This window comes from Balaenoptera borealis, assembly GCF_965194805.1.
Source record: "Balaenoptera borealis genome assembly, chromosome: 15".
Classification (NCBI taxonomy): domain Eukaryota; kingdom Metazoa; phylum Chordata; class Mammalia; order Artiodactyla; family Balaenopteridae; genus Balaenoptera; species Balaenoptera borealis.
In genome coordinates, this window is record NC_138871.1 from 60,932,848 (window position 1) to 60,954,141 (window position 21,294).

The 21,294-nt window shown below is 42.6% G+C and overlaps 1 protein-coding gene, 1 long non-coding RNA gene and 1 pseudogene across 6 annotated transcripts in view; 1 reads left to right on the forward strand and 2 right to left on the reverse strand.

The window, feature by feature from the left end:
• ATL2 (atlastin GTPase 2) overlaps positions 1-2,398 on the forward strand; it is a 68,657-nt gene extending 66,259 nt beyond the window's left edge. For 3 of the 4 annotated variants that reach the window (XM_082356082.1, XM_082356084.1, XM_082356083.1), the window contains one exon: positions 578-2,398. In XM_082356082.1, the coding sequence (XP_082212208.1) occupies positions 578-697 (120 nt within the window). In that variant the 3' untranslated portion in view covers positions 698-2,398. The other variant, XM_082356085.1, reaches the window with a different exon arrangement.
• LOC309611538 overlaps positions 1-21,294 on the reverse strand; it is a 106,379-nt gene that overhangs the window by 43,147 nt on the left and 41,938 nt on the right. The window lies entirely within an intron of this gene.
• The window catches only part of LOC309611518 (DNA polymerase subunit gamma-1 pseudogene), a 151,939-nt pseudogene continuing 134,934 nt past the window's right edge, over positions 4,290-21,294 (reverse strand). Inside the window, exon 2 of the transcript XR_014249772.1 lies at positions 4,290-19,511. The product of XR_014249772.1 is annotated as a DNA polymerase subunit gamma-1 pseudogene (transcript). The remainder of the gene's footprint in view (positions 19,512-21,294) is intronic.

The window sequence follows — 21,294 nt, forward strand, 5'->3', positions numbered from 1 at the left end:
CTACAAAGTCTCAAATTCTTGTAGTCTTAAGTTCTTTAACTTCAAGGCACTCTGAGTCATTCTCCTAACGAATCACTCCATGTTTTAGGTGTTTTCCAAACTGTTTGAAGTTACTAGACGTCGAATGGTTCATCGTGCTCTTTCATCAGCACAGCGACAGAGACTGTCATCCAACAATAACAAGAAGAAAAATTAGACAGTATTTTTAACTTTTTTCTCTATCCGAAGTGTTCACACTTATACATGTAGGACAATAAGCAGGACCGTCTGGGCCGGTCTGCATAAATGCTGTATACATACCAGATTTGATGCTGCATATAGGGTATGGAATTGCACATCCATCTCATAGGAATTGTAAATGGTTTGAATAGGAGGAAAGTAATTTTTGTTGCATTATAAAATGTCTAACTGCATTATTTGTAGCATCATAACTTTTTTTGGGAGAAGCACCTTTTTATTTCCCACATTCCTGGTTATTTTCTTCATTGCTTTGAATTGAATTTTTATATCTATTTTTATATGTAACCCTTTTTTTACCTCATGTTTTTATTTGTTTTGCACATTTCTCATACCACAGGTATTGAAGCCCCTGGGTGATAATTTGATGGAGGAAAACATAAGGCAGTCTGTAACAAACTCTATCAAAGCAGGCCTGACTGACCAGGTGTCTCATCATGCCAGATTAAAGACAGACTGACAGTTCATCTACTCATGGACTCCACTCTTTCTTTTTTTCACGCTTGCTGTACAATGAGAACTCAAATAAAAATAAACCAAAGTTTACAATCAACTGTAGAAGTAGTTTAGTATAACTGGCTTCACAGATGGCTGCCACAGAGTGTGAAATTGTTTGTTGGTTTTAAGCATTCTGTTCATGGCTCCTAAGGCATGAAGATGGGCTGAGGAGCATTAGTTTTCATGCACACTTGTACCATGTTTAATTCTTTTTTTTCCCTTTTTACTTAATCTAATGTTAGTGAAATTTGTCTTATGTAAAGGATATTTCAGGGAAATATTTTAAGAAATCTATTTAGAGTCTCTTTAACACAGTGTCCCATTGAAATTTTAATTTTTAGAGAAGTTATGAATCACTGTATCAAGAATCAGTTTGGAATGACAATGAAGCCTTTATTGAGCCACGACATTAAAAGTATATATTGCTTTACTGCCTTCAATACCAGTATTACATAAATGCATGTATCAGAAACTTCACAGAAATTACATGACAACTCTTGTAGCTAAGAAAGTGATTCTGAGGTGTACATTTGTCTTGCCTTTTAAAATTTATAAACCTGCCCTAAAAGGAGATGCATATCTGGGAAACTGAACTGTCTTTATGCAGTTCAGCCTTCATGTACATAAAATATGCCGTTAATTTATTGGGGGAGAAATTCCATCCAAAAATGTTGCCTACAGCTATGAGTTAAGAGTGTCTATACAGTGTGTAGCTTTTATTTTCTAAAATCACAGGTAGGGCATGTATATGAATTATAAATATATAAATACGATTTTGTATTAAAAGTTTTGTAGTTTATGACAAAATCTGGTTCTGTGGTAGGCTAATGAGTACAGTCCCTGTGAAGGAATGTTTGTGGCTCATGTCAGTGTGTGAATGCATAGACAATTTGAAGTTTTTGATATATTTGTGATATTTATCTTCTTGAGCACTGCAATCTCACCACCCTCCCCCCCACCCCCTCCCCCCAAGGGAATTCAATGGGAATGTTTATTGTGACTTTGTCCTCTGTTGCATTTTAAAGTTCCTTCCTGTAATTTATTTTCAGTACATAATTAAAAATTTGTATATATAAAATGGAACTTGTGATTTTTTTTTTTTAAGGAATTCTTCAAATATGTATTCCATTACATAAACCTATTTGTTTATACTGAAAAGAGCATGAGTGGGAAACACCCAAGTGAGAGCTGTAAGGTATCGTACCTCATACCTCGAATCTAAGCTTGTAAAAAGTTATTTTTCTGTGTCTGTCTCTGTTAGGGAAAACTTGTTGTGATTAGCCTAGGGGATTTATTAATTTTGTTTCTCTCTTTTTTGTGGTGTATGTAAGGCTAACATTTTGTAATACTTTTGTAGCCTTCTCTATGAACACCTATTAAAGCGTCTAGTTTGGTTTTTAAGTGAACAGAACTCAGATGTTGAGTTGCATGGCGGAAAGCTCTAAATTTGCTTTGGTTGATCTGTCCGCCTCCTGCTGCAAATCCTGTTTTTATATGGACTGTATTTGTTTCCATCTGTATTAAACTGCTACCGACTCATCTGTTCTTAAACAGAATCCACCTGAAATGTGTCTCTTTTTATTTCTTTTACCACCCTGTTTTATGAATGCCGTGGACTGTTTTTATGAATGGAAAAAATAAAAAGTTCGTTGTATAATAGCAATTCTTCTGAAATGAAAGACAGGTTGGTTATTTATTTATTTATTTTTAAGCAAAAGAGTTGTGAAATCTGAACCATTGGATTTCTTAATAGTTCTTGTTGGAAAGAGCGTTTTCCCCAAAGATACAATTCTATATAAAGGATTCTAAGAAAGTACTTTGGTTTCAGCTGGAAGACTCTGAACATTGCTAAGCAAGAAGCAATAAAAGGGAATAAAGACAAACTCAAAACTGTTTGCTGAAATAAGTTTTGTGTTAGTATATTTTCTGTGGTATAATTTTTTAGTAATTTATATTATAAGGTAGGTGTTTTAAACAGAAACTTAATAACACACAGTCTATCTTCCTAATTAAGACATAAATAATTTACTTTTGTGGAAGGGACAATCATTTGTGCCCCTACTATTGAGTATGCCTTAGATGTCTCTCATGAAGATAGCTAGTCATCCTTGTTTCACTGAACATATTCTACTTGTGAAACTGAAGAGCAGTATTTAATTTTTGAGGGTTTATATTTTCGGTGAACTTTGAGCAGGGCTTCCTTTAGTTGTTTTACTTCCGGAATTGGGCTAGCTAGGGACTTGACCCTTGCTGTAGGTGTGGGTGCTGCCTGTGTTAGTTACATTGTTTCATTATTGTGGGATTAAAAAAATTTTTTTTTTGTCTTAACTTGGTTAAGAACCTATTAAAATATAGCATGAAATTTCAGAAAACACTGACGTTGCTGTTAATGGTCCACTGAGGTCAAAAGACGTTACGGAAAGCTTTCTGACGGGCTGCTTCTCTGCTAGTGCGGGTTGCTTGGGTCTGTTGCACACATTCTTAGGTTTCAGCAGCTTCATTCCTGGCTTGAATTTTCCTGTACTTTGACCATAATTGATCTGTGCGCCTAAATGTTTTTCCCTTTGTGTCCTAGTTGTGGGGTGATGGTGAGAATCAGCTTGGAGAGCTGGCAGCTGTTTCAGGCAGCCATCTTACTTGGCCAGAGTTTACTAATCAAATGACTGTCTTACTTGGATTCAGTCTGGAGCCTCTGTCAGAGAGAATCCTTCCACTTGGCTTTTGGGCAAACAAAGCTACATTAGAGCTTTCCCAAGCAGGACAGAGAAATGCCACCTTCTCTACCTAAGTCTTCTATCAGATCCTAGGAATTTTTCTCTCCAGATTTGCAGTTTGCTGGAATTTAGGCTGAAGAATTGATCTACCCTTGACATACTTGAGTGCGATACAGCTCCTATTATGTTCTCTTTAGGTTTGTGACTTTTTCGATTCTTCAGTGCCAAAGCTAGCAGTTGACCAGGTCAAAAGTGCCTAAAGATGAGTGTAAAAAAGCTTAGGAGAAGAGGGGATCATAGCCTTTGCATAGCTCAATCAAGCACTTAAATAGACATTAGCACTTTTTGTACAACAGTCGTGTGGTGGGAAACCACTTTATCAAAAAAGGTGTCTCGGGTATCTCAGGCTTGCAAACCAGGATTCTGCAACTCCATACCTCCGAGGGTTTGAGTCAGTGGAAGGTTTCAGATACAGATGAATAACGTTCCTTACTCAAAGCTCTGTCTTAGCTGCATTCTGAAAGGTACTAAAGGCGGAGAAAAAAGATTCTGTTAATACTGAAACAAGGTGAAAATTACCCATAATACTACATTAAAAAAACAAGTCACATGAGGCAAGAAGTGAAAATCTTCCGGTGCTTTTGATTATACACCCCAGAGGTAACCATATATTTGGTGTGTGTGCTGTGGAAATCTTTCCCTGTGCTTATTGACATGTCGCTATATTGCATAAAACATACTCAATTTTTATTTTACACAAAAATAGAATTACCCTCTACATGATATATTTTTTTCATATAACTGACATTATTCTAGGCCATTAAGTAATTCTTTTTTAATTAATTAATTAATTAATTAATTAATTTTTGGCTGTGTTGGGTCTTCGTTTCTGTGCGAGGGCTTTCTCTAGTTGTGGCGAGCGGGGGCCACTCTTCATCTCAGTGCGCGGGACTCTCACTATTGCGGCCTCTCGTTGCGGAGCACAGGCTCCAGACGCGCAGGCTCAGTAATTGTGGCTCACGGGCCCAGTTGCTCCGCGGCATGTGGGATCTTCCCAGACCAGGGCTCGAACCCGTGTCCCCTGCATTGGCAGGCAGAGTCTCAACCACTGTGCCACCAGGGAAGCCCCATTAAGTAATTCTTTAATGCTCACATGGTTGCTTTGACCCTTCTGAGGGTAAGTGGGGTTTTGAGGAGAGAGCACTAGACCTTGGATCTCTGCTAACAGTTTCCTTACTTTTTATGGCAATTCCTGCCCTCTCACAGGATTGGTGAATCAAATATGAAGAGAAGCAGGTAGCATAGAAAATTTGTACTCAGTTTTGCTTGTCTTAAGGCTCCATCTGCTGGCTCTATTTGGCCAATAGTCTGTCTGATAACTACTTCCTGAAGCTTGTCCATAACGATTTTTTTTTTTTTTTTTTTTTTTGGTGGGGCATGGGAGTAATTTGGGCTGTTATTTAAATAACAGTTAATTTTAAACTTTCCGACAAATATGTTTACATGGCAAACAACATGGTCATTGTGGAGGAAAATGGGTCTATAGCTACTGACAGAGCAAGCAAGAAAGGTCATCTAAAATGGCATAGTTTAGATTTCCCAAACACAAAATGTGAAGACCCCCTAAACACTTATGTAACCTAGAACTGGAAGAATACTTGAATTTCAACTCCAGGAAAAGGAGATGGACCTTGGAGTTAAAATGGAGCTTTGTTCCCAGCACCACCACTTCCAAGCTTTGGGAACTTGGGCAAACACTTAGGTAACAGCTGAGCCTCACCTTCTTCATCTATAAAATGGAGATAATACCTACCTCTCAGGGTTGTGAGGAGGATGAGATGAGAACATATATCAAAATCCTGGTAGACATTCTTCTGAATCCCTTCTATGGGGATGATATTTGTGAAATGTGCATCTATCTTCCAAACCATACCTACTCTTAATTTTACAGCCTCTGCTTCCTGAAGAGAAAAAACATGATGAATCTTGGAGGGTGGTGGTCATTGTTATTTTGTCTATGGAGAAAAGCAGTATCAGTAAGTTCTTTTTTCCTCAACTGGATTAAGCTCCTTGGAAAGAAGAAACCATACTTCATGCATCTTTTAATCTTTCATATTATCTGGTATTTTTGTATATGGTAAATGCTCAGAGTATTTTAACATGGGCTGGACTGTTCAACTTCATCCGCTTCACCCACCTTCTGTATTTAAACACATACCGTCTGCTATACATGAGCGAGGTGGTTACGTGACAGCTATGGGCCCGAAAGTATCAGTGTTTGCATTCTTTCCCCTTGGCCTCAAAATGCTAAGGAACGTGATTATTAAGTTAAAAATATCTGGTATAATAACTTTGGGGTAGAGTGAGGTTAGGTTACCCTGAAGGATTTGGATTATCTTTAGAAATTTAGTATACTGATTTGATCTAATGCAGCTTCTTAAGTATCTGCTCTTAAGTCCTTAACAGAATTGGGTTTACAGACCTGTGCAGTAAGGAGATAAGGGTTTTTATATACATCGAGTATCTCTAGGAATGCTAGCACTGCTTAGAACAGAGGAGAGAGCAGTTAGTTCTTCCAGGGAGGATTGACGGTTTTACAGGAGGCAAAACCCCCAAACTAACACATTTAGCACCTAAACGAAATATACCGCCAGTGCTGGTGTAATAATAGCCTTGCGGTGGGTATTTTAACCTCTGTTTTGATAGAAGAGTCATCTGAGGCTCACAGAGGTTGGCCACTTTTTTTTTTTTTTTTGGTGAGAAGATAAAGGATCTTTGTTTTTATTTCCACTGCCTCCGAGCAGGCGTATCACATTTAGAGCGTTACTTCTCTCCCCTTCTAGGGCACTGCATCAGAGCATGAGGGACAGAACAAAGAACCAGCCAAGAAGAAAAGGAAAAGGAAGTGAAATGCCTGAGTTAATGTGAACTTTGGCGCTTTCTTTTTACCCAACAAGCAACAATGCTCCCTTGTCCTACAGCCTGCACCAACGTTGGCATCTTGGTTCTGAACTCAATTGCACCGTCAATTAGAGGCAATCATTCTTGGCAGGTCCTGCTACTGAAAAATGGCTGGCCTTAGGCAAGCCTTTTTGCAAAAAGCACAGCCGAAAGCCTGAGTTTAGGAGCCTGCACCGCCCCGATGAAGCTCCAGGGAGCAAATACAGAGCCTCCAGGCAGAGCTACCGTCCAGGCTGGCTTCATTTTTCCAGGGAGCCTTTGGTGAGTTCAATTATCTGGTAACTATCCAGTGCTTCACCCTCGGGAATCCCGTATCTGCTTTCCATCCCAGTTGGGTTGGAAGGGGTTTTACAGTCCATGTTCACTTCCTTCCTGAGGCACCGGTCAATATTGGCTGTACTGAAAAAGGCGACTGACTGGGGCAAGTCATTCAGACCCAGCTTGTAGACAAACGTGCACCTGGTCAAGAGGCTGGCGATCTGCAGGGTGAGGGCAGCACGGTAGCAGTCCTCCCGCAGCAGGTAGCGAACCTCATCGTGGATGCTGATGCAGAAGCGCCCATCAATGGCAAACGCCTCAAACAGCCACTTCATGGCCACAAGCATGAGGTGTAAGTAGTCCGCAGCGGAGCTTTGCACCGCTCAATTCACACGGCGGGTCATAAACTCCCCCTGGACAGCAGAGGGCTCCAGGGCTCGGCTGATGCAGCGGCCCAGCACCGGGGGGTACGTGGTGTGTCAGACATCGCAATGCTCTCCAGCTTATTGAACATTTCTGACTCTGTGTCCCCCATCCAGGCTTGTTCAGCAACCACCTCCCACTTCTTCCATTGTGATTTCCTAGAAGCTTCTCTCTGGATCTTGCGTAGATCCTGCAGGGAAAGCAAGCCATCCTCCATCCTGTCCACAGGGAGGTCCAACTCCGTCACCAGCCACTCGCCCTCATCTAACAGCCGATACCTGCGGAGGCCCTTGGTGACCGCATACATCTGTTGGACCTTCTCAGCTGCCTCCTGCCGCGTGAGCCAGTGGTTGAACTGCATTAGGAGGCGCTCAGCGAAGGGCTGCCCCGCCCCATAGATGCAGCCATCGTTGAAGACCTTGGTGTGCTCACGGGTGATGCCCACTGTGGCAGCTCTCTTACTGTGTAGGTCGGTGCCCCTGCTCTTCCTGCCCTGCAGTGTCATCCACCCGAAGGCCGTGCAGCCAAGCATGCCAGCAAAGTGGGCATCTCCAAGCACAGCCGCAATCCACAGCTCCTGTGTGTCCACGTCAGCACCCACGAGGACGTAGCCGGGTGGGGCCTGCACCAGGGCCTTCAACTCACTGCCTACTCGGTCAGGTCGGGCGTTGCTGGCAATGAGCCACGTGGGCTCTACAGCCCGTTAAGTGATGGTGCCAGCGGTCACCCCCTGGGGCAAGATGGCCCCATAGCGACCTTCCTCATCATAGTTTGGGTGCCTGGTCACAGCACGGGGCAGAGCTGACCTGGACAGCCACACCACCATCTGGGACCTGATAACGTTTATGGGCATTCCTCCAAAAAGAAATCATTTTGTTGATTTCCAAGGCACGGGGCCCACTGGCACCTCCTGGGCCAGCCTGCAGGGTGCCGTCCTCCATCTTGGGCAGGAAGTCTTTGGCAAAGGGGCTGCCAGCATTGCAGCTGTTACCATCCTTGTGAGGCAGCTTGAAGAACCAGCAGCCGGGGAGATCCACATCATTGTAGGGTCCGTTGCCATGGTGATAAGCTGGCTGGCTGGCTGTCTTTTGGGCCACCAGCAGCAGTCAGAGCTAGGGGCCGACCTGGAACCGCCACTCGTAAGTTCTCCATCCTGGCCTCGGCCTCCACTTCTAAGCAGCCCATTTCTTCCACCGTCTGCCACATGGTGCTGCTGTCAGTGAGCAGGAGCTCCTCAGCCAGGTCTGCCGCCTGCGGCTCCAGCTGCTGCTTCCGCTGTTCAAGACAGTGCTTCCTGTACAGGGACTCGATGGGTATGTAGGGGCAGGCCCCCCCAGGGTTGGCCACTTTTACCAAAGGGTACTGGGATTGGAAGCCAGGTCTACTGGCTTTAGAATCCAAATAGCCAGGAACTGTCCACGCTATTGCACTGCTGTGAAAAATCAACAGTCCTGCACAGGCAGGGGAAGGGAGAGGGAAAGAGGTCAACAGCAAGGAGGAATGCAGCAGTGGGCCAGTTGGGCTCCAGGATAGGAGGTGGTTGTAGGGCAGAGATGGATGGAGTGGTGGGAGAGGAAGTTGTGAGACACCAGTCAGATTGTGAAGTGCCTTACGGACCATGTAGACAGACTTGGCATGTAGATGTTAAGGATACACGGTGATTCTTAGAAAAATGGAAGAGATCAGTTCAGCAGGTTTTAATTGTCTAGATAATTTCTCAAAGTGTGGTTTTATGTATTTTTAAATCAATCACCCGGAGTGCTTGTTTTAAGTGCACAGTATTGCCGAACCCCACACTGTACAATGAACTCAAATCTTTATGTCTAATAGGCCTCTCAGATCATTCTGATGCACACTGGAGCTGAAGGATTTGAGAAGTGTTTCCTAATGGGTAGTAGGGTAATCAATTTCTGCTGATTTTATACTGACTAGGAAAGTTTTCTGCAGACAGCTGAAATTATGTTCTTATGTTGTTTACCTGAGAGGGAGGTGGAGCCTGTGTTGGAAAGGACAGCTATTAACAGTAGATTAAAAGTATATTCTTCCAGGGCTTCACTGGTGGCGCAGTGGTTAAGAATCCGCCTGCCAATGCAGGGGACACGGGTTCGAGCCCTGGTCCGGGAAGATCCCACATGCTGCGGAGCAACTAAGCCCGTGGGCCACAACTACTGAGCCTGCGCTCTAGAGCCCATGAGCCACAACTACTGAAGCCCGCCCACCGAGAGCCCGTGCTCCACAACAAGAGAAGCCACTGCAATGAGAAGCCTGTGCACCGCAATGAAGAGTAGCCCCCGCTCACCGCAACTAGAGAAAGCCTGTGTGCAGCAACAAAGACCCAACACAGCCAAAAATAAAATAAATTTTAAAAAAAAGTATATTCCTCCATATTAAAGTGAATATTGTCTCTCCCAAATTACAGACACATTTTTAACCTTAGACATTCTTTTAAAACTGCCACTCTGCTTCCCAAGCTTTGGACTGGTTCTCTCTTAAATACTTTCCTCGAGGAACAAAGTCGTTTTAGGCACAGCTGATCATTGCAGTTGTCTTATTTCATTTCATTAGGGAAATGTTTAAGAACAAGAGATTTTCGTAGTGTTCCTTGCTTCATCCACCTTTGAATGCAAAGAAAAGAACCCCAGGGCTAAATCGTAAATGTCTTTATGAATCAGCAGAGATTACACCTCCTATCAAAGTATAATCTTCAAAAGATCAAACTCGACTGTCATACATATATAATGAGTATTAGTCAAATTTATTCACCTCCTTAATGAGGAAACTGTTAAGATGGCAAAGCTGGTTTGAAGCAGAATCGGAGGAACAGGAATTATGTGGTCTGCCAGGAAGGGTGTTTTGAAATGAGTGTGCTGAGTGATCTGAGCCCTCCAAGGTGAATAGCAAAGTCAAACATGTAGCTCAGCGAGTCTCAAACTTTTGTTCTCAGTATCCCTTAATACTCCTAAAAACTGAGGATCACAATGATCTATCAATATTCACCTTATTAGAAACTAAAACACAAATGTTTAAATGTTAGTTATAGTGGACCCTTGAACAAGGTGAGGGTTAGGGTTACCCACCCGTCCCACAGTCAAAAATCCAGGAATAGCTTTACAGTCCACCCTTCGTCTTGGGTTCTACATCTCTGGGTTCAACCAACCATGGATCATGTAGCACAGCAGTTGGTATCTACGGAAAAATATCCATTTATAAGTTGACCTGCGCAGTTCAAACCCGTGTGTTCAAAGGTCAACTGTATTTTAAAAATAAAAATAACAAGCCCATTATATGTTAACATTTTTTAATGAAAAATAACAAGATATATTTTGAGAAAAAAGGCATTGTTTTACACTTTTGCAAATAGAACACTTAATTGGCTTATCAGAAGACAGCTGAATCCTTATATCAATTTCTGCATTCATATGTTGCAATATGTTGTTTTGGTTGAAGTATATGAGGAAAATTTGGCCTCACACAATTATGTAGTTGGAAAGGGAGGACCTTACAAAATCCCTAAAGTGTCTTGGGAACCCTCAGCGGTCCTTAGATTACACTTTGAGAACCACTGCCCTAGATTAAGAAATACCCTGGCAGGCATGTTAAACAACGCACCAGTATGACCTTGAAAGGACATGCTGTAACTGTCTTTTGGTTATTTCCAAGTTTTGGATGATTTTTCTTAATACTTCAAGGCCTATGTCATGCTCCTGTCACCAGAAACAGACTGGGTCAGACAGACCAAATTCCACTCGTGAACACTGGGAATTGGGACTATATTGTTAACTCATTTCTTTAAACAATCCCCTCAAATAAAAACATCTTTTTTTTCCTTTCATTATAAAATGCAAGAAATTTAGAAAATATAAAAACCAATTACCTTGAATACTTTGAACTTGTTGGAGATAAACACTGATACCTTCTTCCTTTTTTTTTTTTTAACTTTTTATTTTATATTGGAGTATCGCCAATTAACAACGTTGTGATAGTTTCAGGTGCACAGCAAAGGGACTCAGCCATACATACACATGTATCCATTCACCCCCAAACTCCCCTCCCATCCAGGCTGCCACATAACATTGAGAAGAGTTCCCTGTGCTATACAGTAGGTCCTTGTTGGTTATCCATTTTCTAAAAGTTCCCCAGGTGATTCTATTGTGCACTTAGGACTGAGAACCACTACCTAGTCTAACTCCATTTTCTTTTTCTCTTTTTTTAACATCTTTATTGGAGTATAATTGCTTTACAATGTTGTGTTAGTTTCTGCTGTATAACAAAGTGAATCAGCTATACGTATACATATATCCCCATATCCCCTCCCTCTTGCCTGTCCCTCCCACCCTCCCTATCCCACCCCTCTAGGTGGTCACAAAGCACCGAGCTGATCTCCCTGTGCTATGCAGCTGCTACTCTCTCACTGCATCCCAGCTTACCCTTCCCCCTCCCTGTGTCCTCAAGTCCATTCTCTACGTCTGCGTCTTTATTCCTGTCCTGCCCCTAGGTTCTTCAGAACCTTTTTGTTTTTTTTTTTAGATTCCATATATATGTGTCAGCATACGGTATTTGTTTTTCTCTTTCTGACTTACTTCACTCTGTATGACAGTCTCTAGGTCCATCCACCTCACTACAAATAACTCAATTTCGTTTCTTTTTATGGCTGAGTAATATTCCATTGTATACATGTGCCACATCTTCTTTATCCATTCATCTGTTGATGGGCATTTAGGTTGCTTCCATGTCCTGGCTATTGTAAATAGTGCTGCAATGAACATTGGAGTGCATGTGTCTTTTTGAATTAAGCCCGGGAGTGGGATTGCTGGGTCACATGGTAGTTCTATTTTTAGTTTTTTAAGGAACCTCCATACTGTTCTCCATAGAGTTTTTATAGATATAAGACATTTTGTATTATTTCTGGTCTTTACAACAGTGCTTGAAAGTTTTCAAGGATCACAAAGCTGAGGCTGAGAGAGGCAAAGCAAACTGCCCTGGGCATATAGCTACTAACTTTTTCTATTCTAATCAGACGTCTTAGTTCTAACGATAGAATCCTCTCTAGCTAGTCTTTGTGGGAAGGGATTCACAAAGGCTATTAGAAATTTGTGGAATTTCTGGAGAAGCTAGGTTGAGCTTCTAGGAACAACTCTCAGAACCACACCTCAGATTTGACCATGTAACGGAGCCCAGCCAAAACACGTGGACTCTGCTGTGGACGGTGGAGACAGTCCCGTCACCACTTGACTTCAGAACTGGCTGCCTTTGCTGGCCTGGACCTTCTCTGTTTTCTCAGAAAATTCACTTTCAAAACAAAGTCTTACACATGTATATCTGATTGGTAGACTCTAACACACCTGTTGTATTAATTTCAAAATTTCAATGTAGTTTTAAAAAGTTATTCCAGATGAGGGAGGTAGGATTTATACTTGGAGAATTATCCAAGCGAGAAGAAGCTGTTTGAAAGATTCGGGGTAGGGACAGATGTCCACCGCAGTCACCCTCTGGAGGCCCAACATCAGTGCACACCCTCCCTCCATCCTTAAGTCTCCAGCCTGCAGAACACAATGCAACAATCCCTTATACAAAATATGCTACTCTCTCCTCAAAAGGGGAAGCCCCAAATTTCAGTTGATTGCATTCAGCTCCATATTCAGAATTTTGATGTTCATTCTTCTAATTTAAATACACTCTTTACTTAATGCCCTGTTAGCCATGGATAAATTGTAAAATAAATCCACAGAGGCTATATACACTATATATCTGGGGAAGGGAGAGGGGAAAAATTTAACATATATTCTTATATAATGTAACTCACCTGCAAGGGGAAATATAAGGCTACAGTTGATATTTACCCACTCCATGTTACCTTTGCCCTCAGCCACAACTTGGTCTGCCTTTACCTGGTGGAGTGACCCTAACCTTTATTCCTGAGCATCTGAGTTCTTGGTGGCCCTCTACTTCCCTAGGGTTGCTCTAGTCCTGCTAACTTGCAGCATTCCGTGGGGAGGTACAAGGAGGACCCCTCAGTTTGTGTACATTGCTCTGGCATGTCTAAGGAAGCACTCCTATTTTCCCTAACACCCAAGATCAACGGCCTCAGCTGAAATGGTCAGCACTCCCCACTGCACCCCATCTTATTTGCTGGTTTAGTGGCGTCGTGCAAGGAACCTGAAATGGCCAAGTGTCAGTCTCAACTGGTAGAAAGATTCCCCTGGTGGAAACATTTCTCTTTCGACATTTTCTATATCACATCCATTGGCACTTAATTATCTTCCCTTTAGAACTGTTCTGCATACACTGATTTTTTGACTCATCGGAGAAGCCTAACCTTCAGGGTAGGTATGGAGGTATATCAAATGTCTAAATCTTAGCCCTAACGTGACTTCTTTCGTATTCAATAAATCCACCCCCAACTAAGGAAGATGCCTATTATTTTTGTCCTTGCCTTCACTAGTGTTTGAGAGATACACGGATAATGACTAAGAGGGCTGGTAGCAGCAGGAGAAAGGGATGAAAGGGATAACACAGTGAATTTTATGATATCTCAACCAGTTCTCCATCTTGGAAATAATCATATGGTCTTTTAACCTTGTGGCTTTCAGATCCTAAGTTCTCAAAGATTTATTTCTTGGCAGTAAGCAACATTTAGAAAATCTATCTTTATTGTTAAGCTTGAATATTCCAATTTATTATTTTGTTTAGCCCAGTGGAATTATTAGAGGACATCAGTCATGCCCAATTGCCACCAGTTTATTTCAAACACTTATGAACAGAGAATTGCAAAACATTTTCCCCCCCCCCCTTGGGCTTATATGCGCTTGGTATTATGCTTATGCAAACAGAGTATGTAAGCACAGCTTCCTTTCCTGTATGTGCATGCATTCGGCACATATTAATGTCATGCCTGCTACATTCCAGCTACAATTCATGCTGGAGACATAGTGGTGAAGCCCAGGCACCGTCTTTTTGCCATAGCCTTTCTATTCTAGTAAGGGGTGTTAGTACACACCACGTCTGGCTCTGTCTCCTGCTGCTAAATTAGGATGTCCTGTCATTTACCCAGAGTACAGCAGGGGGCAGATAAAGTCCATCTTTCAAAATCATTTGCGGCAGCCCAGCATTTTAGATGGCAGCAGATTAGAATTGTCACTTCAGTTTTTGAAGGAAACTAGAATCTGGTTTTGCATTTTGCTCATTGCTTATCTGACTTTCGGTATCTCTGGTATCAAATCTGGGAAAAAGCCAAACTGCAGGTACATTTTCTCTTTCAGAGTAAATATTTTTGGGAAATAGTTGTGAGGGACGCTTGCTAAGTAAAGGAATTCTACTCCGAATGCTTTCAAAAATAAAGACTGTTCAATGGATTTAACATTAATTCAATTTAATATTTTCTATAAATCTGAATTTTCATTAAAGTATTTGCTTAAATTGAACTGTAGCTGTGTTTTGATTTTTGCTGAGAGGGTGGGTAAAAAGACCATCCTCATTAGCTAATCTTATTCCTATTTCAGAAATAGTAGCCACTCCTACATCCTTTTGGAGTGAATAAGAGGAAATTTTAGAAATGTAGAGAAAGCAAATGCACACACGTGTGTGTGTGTGTGTGTGTGTGTGTGTGTTTGACATACTGTTATGGCCACGAGAATGGCATCAGAGGGGCAGAAGAAAGGAAAGGACCAAGGATGTGGGGTGTTGCATTTTGGGCAAAGACCTCGAGAGAATATCCTAATTTTGGACTTTTTAATGGTATGTTAGGTTTGCTGGGTCCTTTAAAGCAATAAGTATTCAACCGAGCTGTGAAGCTAGACATTAGAATTTCCTATGAAAAGGAAAATCTGAGCTAAAGAGAGGAGAGTTACCTGAGCAGATACCTTTTATCAACCAGCACCTTACTGGATCTTTTATTAATCTATGGTTTCCCTGGGCCTCCTGTTCTATTACTCTCTATGGGGCAAACACAGGAAAACTACACCAACTCCCTCTGGCAAAGGCTCCTTAGAGAGCGAGTGGGTGAGTAGAGGTGGAAGGGGAGAGGGCTAAATCAATTTCTAGTGAATCTGAGAGCCAATCAAATCTTATTATTCTGTTGAATTATTTTTCTTCTCCTGTACATAGTAAGTTCTGTGGGACAGGGTCATGTTTATCTTGTTCACCACTGACTTTCCTGTGACCATGACATTTTTCATACACCAGTGCTTTAGGAGCAAAAATAACAGCCCTCCCACTGACCTCATTAAGAAAAGACTAAAGAGATTAAGAAATGTGGATAATCCCAGCCATGAGTTATTTGGAAATTGTGTGTGTGTGAGATTTCCAATCATCTGTCCCTGTTCACCTATGAATATGATGAAATGCAGAGGTACTGAGTAAGAATAGCTAAGGAGTTCTGAAATGCCTTCAAAGTTGACATAATATTGTAGATTCTTTGAATTAGAAGGGCCTTACCCTGCCCCACCCATCCAATTCAGGAATTCTGCAATGTCCCTAAAGGGAAGTCACCATATTCTGCTGGAACACTCACCAAATCTTGAAGTAGTGATTCCATTACGAGAAAGCTCTTCTTCCTTTTTTTTCTTTCTTTCTTTCCTTGTTTTTTTTTTTTTTTTTTTGGCAAGGGGTGTTTAAAAAAATATAGAAAAAGACAGAAAAGAAGGTAATGGCTTTCATATGCCCACAGTCTAAGAATAAACAAGTCCTAATGTTTTGTCCTTTCGGTCTCAGCTGTCCACTGTTGGGAAATAGTTCTCCATGGGTCTCTCACCTTTTTGTGCATTTGTGAGTGAACTACTGGGCCATCTTTTCCAGGATGTTTGGATAGTGAATGACTGTGGAAGGTAGAGATGGTGGTTCCCTTCAGAATAAAGGGCAGGTTACTTATGACCTTGGAAGACAGAGTGTGTCTCGCAACGGAGCAAATGGCAGGTATACTTAGTGCCCATTATAAAATTATCAGGTTCCTTAAACCCAGGGTTCTTCTCTCCTGTACTCCAACCACTGCATGTGCAGGTGTCATCTTGTCCTCTTCACATTGCCCTTAGGAAATTGGCACCAAAATGCTGATCTGTCACTACTGCTATTGCTGTGGGTAACACACTGCCTTTTGTCTCTGATCCAGGAGTTTTGTGCCAGCATCCATGAAACTGTGGTAGGTTACTATTTAAACTATCATAGGCCAGAGAAACAGGTGGAAATAGCTCCCAGGTAATATTAATATTAAAACTTGATGAGGATAGAAAAAGAAAACTAGAAAATTTCACTTATGAATGTAGAAGCTAAGATACTAAACAAAAATTAGTAAGCACAATCCAGTGGAAAGTTACAAAAAGAATGAAAGGAAATTAAGACCATGTTTATTTCAGGTTTATAAAGATAGTTTAAAATTTGGAAATTCATCAAAAAATTTACTGTGTTAGATTAAAAGAGAAAAAACCTGTGTTATTATAGCAGTAGAAAGTAAAAGCATTTGATAAAATCTAGCAACAATTACTAATAAAAATTCCATGTAAGTTAGGGATAGAATAAAACTTTTTAAACATGCTGATGACTGTATCAAACTATGAAATAGAGAAGCCACTTTAAAATCTGGAACAAATAGCATTGACCACTTGTATCGTTATTTAGTATTGTTTTGGAAGTTTCAAATAAGGCAATAGGACAATAAAATATGTAAAATGTTGGAGAAAAACCAGTCACAAAGAGGCGGTATGAGCCAAGGAAAGATTAGGAACTTGAGACGCACAGACATGGATCAGAATCTCACTCTGGCCCCATTTTATCTGTGGAACTTTGGGCAAGCTATTTAATTTTTTACGATTCAGTTTTCTCTTCAGTGAAATGGGCATAATAATAATTTTTGGAGATCCTGCACAGATTAAATTCCCTGCTGTCTTGCTTTTTTTTTTTTTTTTAGTATTTATTTACTGGGACTTCCCTGGTGGTCCAGTGGGTAAGAATCTGCACTCCCAATGCAGGGGGCCTAGGTTTGATCCCTGGTCGGGGAACTAGATCCCACATGCATGCTGCAACTAAAAGTCCGCATGCTGCAACTAAACATGTCTCAATGAAGATCCCAAGTGCCTAAATATTTATTTATTTAGGCTGTGCCAGGTCTTAGTTGCAGCACTTGGGATCTAGGCCCCTGACCAGGGATCGAACCCAGGCCCCCTGCATTGGGAGTGCGGCTTCTTACCCACTGGGCCACCAGGGAAGTCCTCCTGTGGTCTTGTTAAAGGGCCCAGCTCAGTGCCTGACACATGTTCGGTGTTCCGCAAATGTTAATTCCTTCTGACACTTTCAACCTCTGAGAATTTGAAAAAGAATAAGGATTTGGATGTCTGCGAAGCCTGTCACGGTAGCAACCTCTGTGATTAAGAATAAAACAAGTATAGAGATGCCTAATTCTTTTTGTTCAAGCTTCTTCCAGAAACCTGAGAACTTTCAACAGTGGCAACCCAAATTGATGATTCTGCCCCTTACAGAAGAAAATCAATAAACATTAGCTCCTCTGAAGCAGACAAATTACAGGAACAACAAGTTCCACAGTGTTTCATAATCTTATGACAAACACAATCCGAGTTCCTGGATGAGGAATCTTTTCTTACCAGGATCCCACTGGCCAGTCCCAAAGTGGGCTTTGTCTCCCTCTCTTGGTTTTGTCACTTTGCTCATATGATTTGTTTGCCCTTTTGCCTATTGTGAGCTTGGCCATCTCCTGGTTTGGTAAGTTCCCAGCACTTCAGAGGCAGCCCATGTCCGCGGAGGGTCCTGGGAGGCCTCCTGATCTGACCACTAACAATTGGGCCTCAGCTCCAGCGATAACAATGAAGGTTTATTTTTCTGGAACATTTTTAAAGCCTATGGCTCAGCCTCCTCTGTTCATCTGAGAGAAGTATCTTTGAGTCAGCTTAAGGAGACACCACTCCCACTGTCAACTCTGGGATTTAGGGTCTGTCCTGGGCCACAAAAGAGCCCTCAGACCTACCCCTGCCTCAGGCAAGTCCTCATGTGTAAGCTGGGCCCCATGTTCCAATCTGAGTATGTTGTCTTCAGGGCAGTTCTATTAGGAGTAGGGGTGCAGGGAATGTGAGGTTGGGGCACTGGTGGAGAAAGTTGGGCTGCTCTGGGCATGTAGAGAAGGGTATAACTCGGGCTTGAGAGCGAAGGAAACAAGTCATGAAACTGACTCTGTGGCTCGATCATCTTTATTTATTTGTTTGTTTGTTTGTTTATTTATGTATTTGGCTGCGCCGGGTCTTAGTTGTAGCATGTGGGATCTTTAGTTGCAGCATGCAAGATGTCTTTTAGTTGTGGCATGCGGAATCTTTAGCTGTGGCATGAGGACTCTTAGTTGTGGCATGCAGGATCTAGTTCCCTGGCCAGGGATCGAACCCGGGCCCCCTGCATTGGGAGCACAGAGTCTTAACCACTGGACTACCAGGGAAGTCCCTCGATCATATTTATACATCACAGAAATGTCACTGGACTTGATAGCTGAGATAGCTCAGGCTCAGAGGGGTTAGGTGATTTGCCCAACACTGCACAGCACTGGAATCAAGACTGGATCCAGATCCTCTGACTCCTGGTCCAGTGCTCACTCCTTCCACTCAAGGTCCTGCTCCCCCCAGGTTTGCTTTGGTGATGCAGCAGGTAGGACTCAGCACATTAGTTGGGCGCTTGCAGACTTGGTTTGGTCACCACCTCAACACCTGGTGTGGTCACACTCTTCAGATCCTAAAGCCTTCAAGGCTGGGGTGATGGGGTGGGACAGGAAAGGGGAGGAGGAGAAGCAGGAGGGATTGGGGGACCTGTCAGGGAGTGGTGAAGGCTGGGGCTCAGAATTCTAGCTCATGTGCCAGAGGATGTCTGACTCACAGACAGCAGGGTGGGGTGTAGAGGATAATCAGACAGACACCCTCACTGTGCCTCCAGCAGGTCCGTAGGTTAGGGAGGGTACAACAGATGTGGAAGATCCTCTCTCTGCTAGCAGGACCTCTTCTGAGGTGGAATTGGCAGTGCTGGAAATTCCTGCCCAGGGTAGGCCCAGCTGCGTAGACCCTACTGGATGGCCGTGTCCAGTAGGTGACAGGGCCATCCCTGGGCAGTGACATGAATTTGACCTTGGGGAAGGGAACCCAGGGCAGCATCCTTTCCCTTCATACATCTACTTCCCTTTTGATTGGCTTCCCTCTTGACCCACAACCCCTCTTTTTGCTGCCAAATGAGTGGCGAGGGCTGTGTCATGTGAACGATAGTCACAGAGGATCACAGGCAGTTTTCAGGGTGTGCATTCACACCCTTTCCTGTCATTAGGAAACATGCAGTTTCTTTGAGATTCGACTCACCATGTTTCTTGCTCTTGCTTTCTTTCTCTTGAAGCGTGGGGCCATCTGGGTTCACTTCTGCTGTGATAGAAACATAGACGCCATCTCTTTACTGTAAGAAAGTCAACACCGTGGACATGATGACTAATGGCAGCTGATGCTGAGGCTCAGAGCTGGGGAGGCCACAGGACCGATGGCGCCTGAAGAGGACGCATCCCACGGCGGGCCATAGCTTCCTGGCACCCACCTCTAACCGTCATGGAAGCCTGCAGTCAACAGCTCTTTCTACTTTTTTAAGAGAAGCTGAAAATCTAAATTGAAAAACTTCAGCACAAAATTGGCACAGAATTTCTCAAAGATACAGATAGAACGAACAAAACATGATTTGATTTGAAGGCGGGTTCGTTTGTAACTTCTGAGCTACCTGTTTAAAAAAAATTCCTCCCAGGTATTTCACCTCTGGGTCTTCTTCCTCAAAACCCATAATTTTAGTCTATTATGAGACAACATCAGACAACCTGAATCGAGGGACAGTGTATGACATACCTGACCAGTAATTTTCACAATGCTCAAGGTCATGATAAACAAGGAAACACAGAAAAACGGTCACAGATTGGAAGAGACGAAGGAGACATGATGACTACATGCCATGTGGGATTCTGGAACGTTAATGGAGAAATGGGTGAAATCTGACTGTCCGGAGTATAGCTGATGTCAGGGTACCAATGTTAATTTCTTAACTTGGACAAAGGCAGCGCTGTCAGGAAAGATGTTATCATTAGTGGACACTGGGTGAAGGGTATATGGGAAATGTTGGCACTACATTTGCGACTTTTCTGTAAATCTAAATTTATTCCAAAATCAAAAGCTTATGAAAAAGAAAAAGTCCCTTCCAAGCCCGAGATAACCTCTGGTTGTTATGGTTCAGAAAATGAAGCCAGGTTTCTAATGTCAAAACAAATGCTGTCCCACTGGTGTTCTCCCTCCCACCCTGTGAAGTGTACTTAGTACAGTGTCAAGATCTACTATCATTTTCTTTTAGATCAAATGGGACCAAGGACTCCTAAAATGGGCCTGCGGGTTAGCCCAGAAGCATGCAGGTGGTCAGGCAACTTTACAAAATGGTGTCTCTCTTTCTACTAGAAAGAGAAGCTCTGTTTCATGGCCACCCACACTGCTGTGCTCCCACTCTACCTGCCCTACAGTGACTGGAGTTTGAAATTCAGAGACAGAGTTCTAGGTGTACTCCCAGGACTGACATTTGCCTAAGGATACGGTGGTTGGACCTGCCAGCCATGCTGTACGGCTGCATCACTTTCTAAATGGCTTCTGGCATTGTGCAGTAGGATCCAAGAAGAGCCCCCTCCTTTCTAAGAAAACATTCTCAGCATCAGGAACATTGGGGAGGCAGAGAGGGCTGAAGTGAGCGGTCAGAGTGCGGAAGGGGCCAGCATGGGAGTGAGAAACCTTGACAAATATTTTCATCTCTGTAGAGGAGTCAAGTTTCTCCAAATGAGTGGTTCCTCCAACTCCACAGGAATTGTATAACTCTGCAGTGTTCCCAGGCAATTATTCCTGCTTGCAAATCTGAGCCTCCCCTTTCAGGATCCAATCAAGTGACCACAAATCAAAGAGGGCTTGGACTCATTCCACTAATAGCATGGAAAGCCATTAGCTGAAGTTGTTTGAAAAGGGAAGTGGCTCAGATATCTCTGGTCTCACAAGAAAAGCTTCTGTAATATCAGATTATGGTTACCAAATGGCTTAGGGACTGAGGCATCATGTTTCTCATAACGAGAGGTTATTTATTGCACCACTGAACCAACACTCTCCCTTGCTCACTTGCACAAGATACGATGAAGAGTCCTTTCAAGTTGAATTAAGTTTAAATGGAA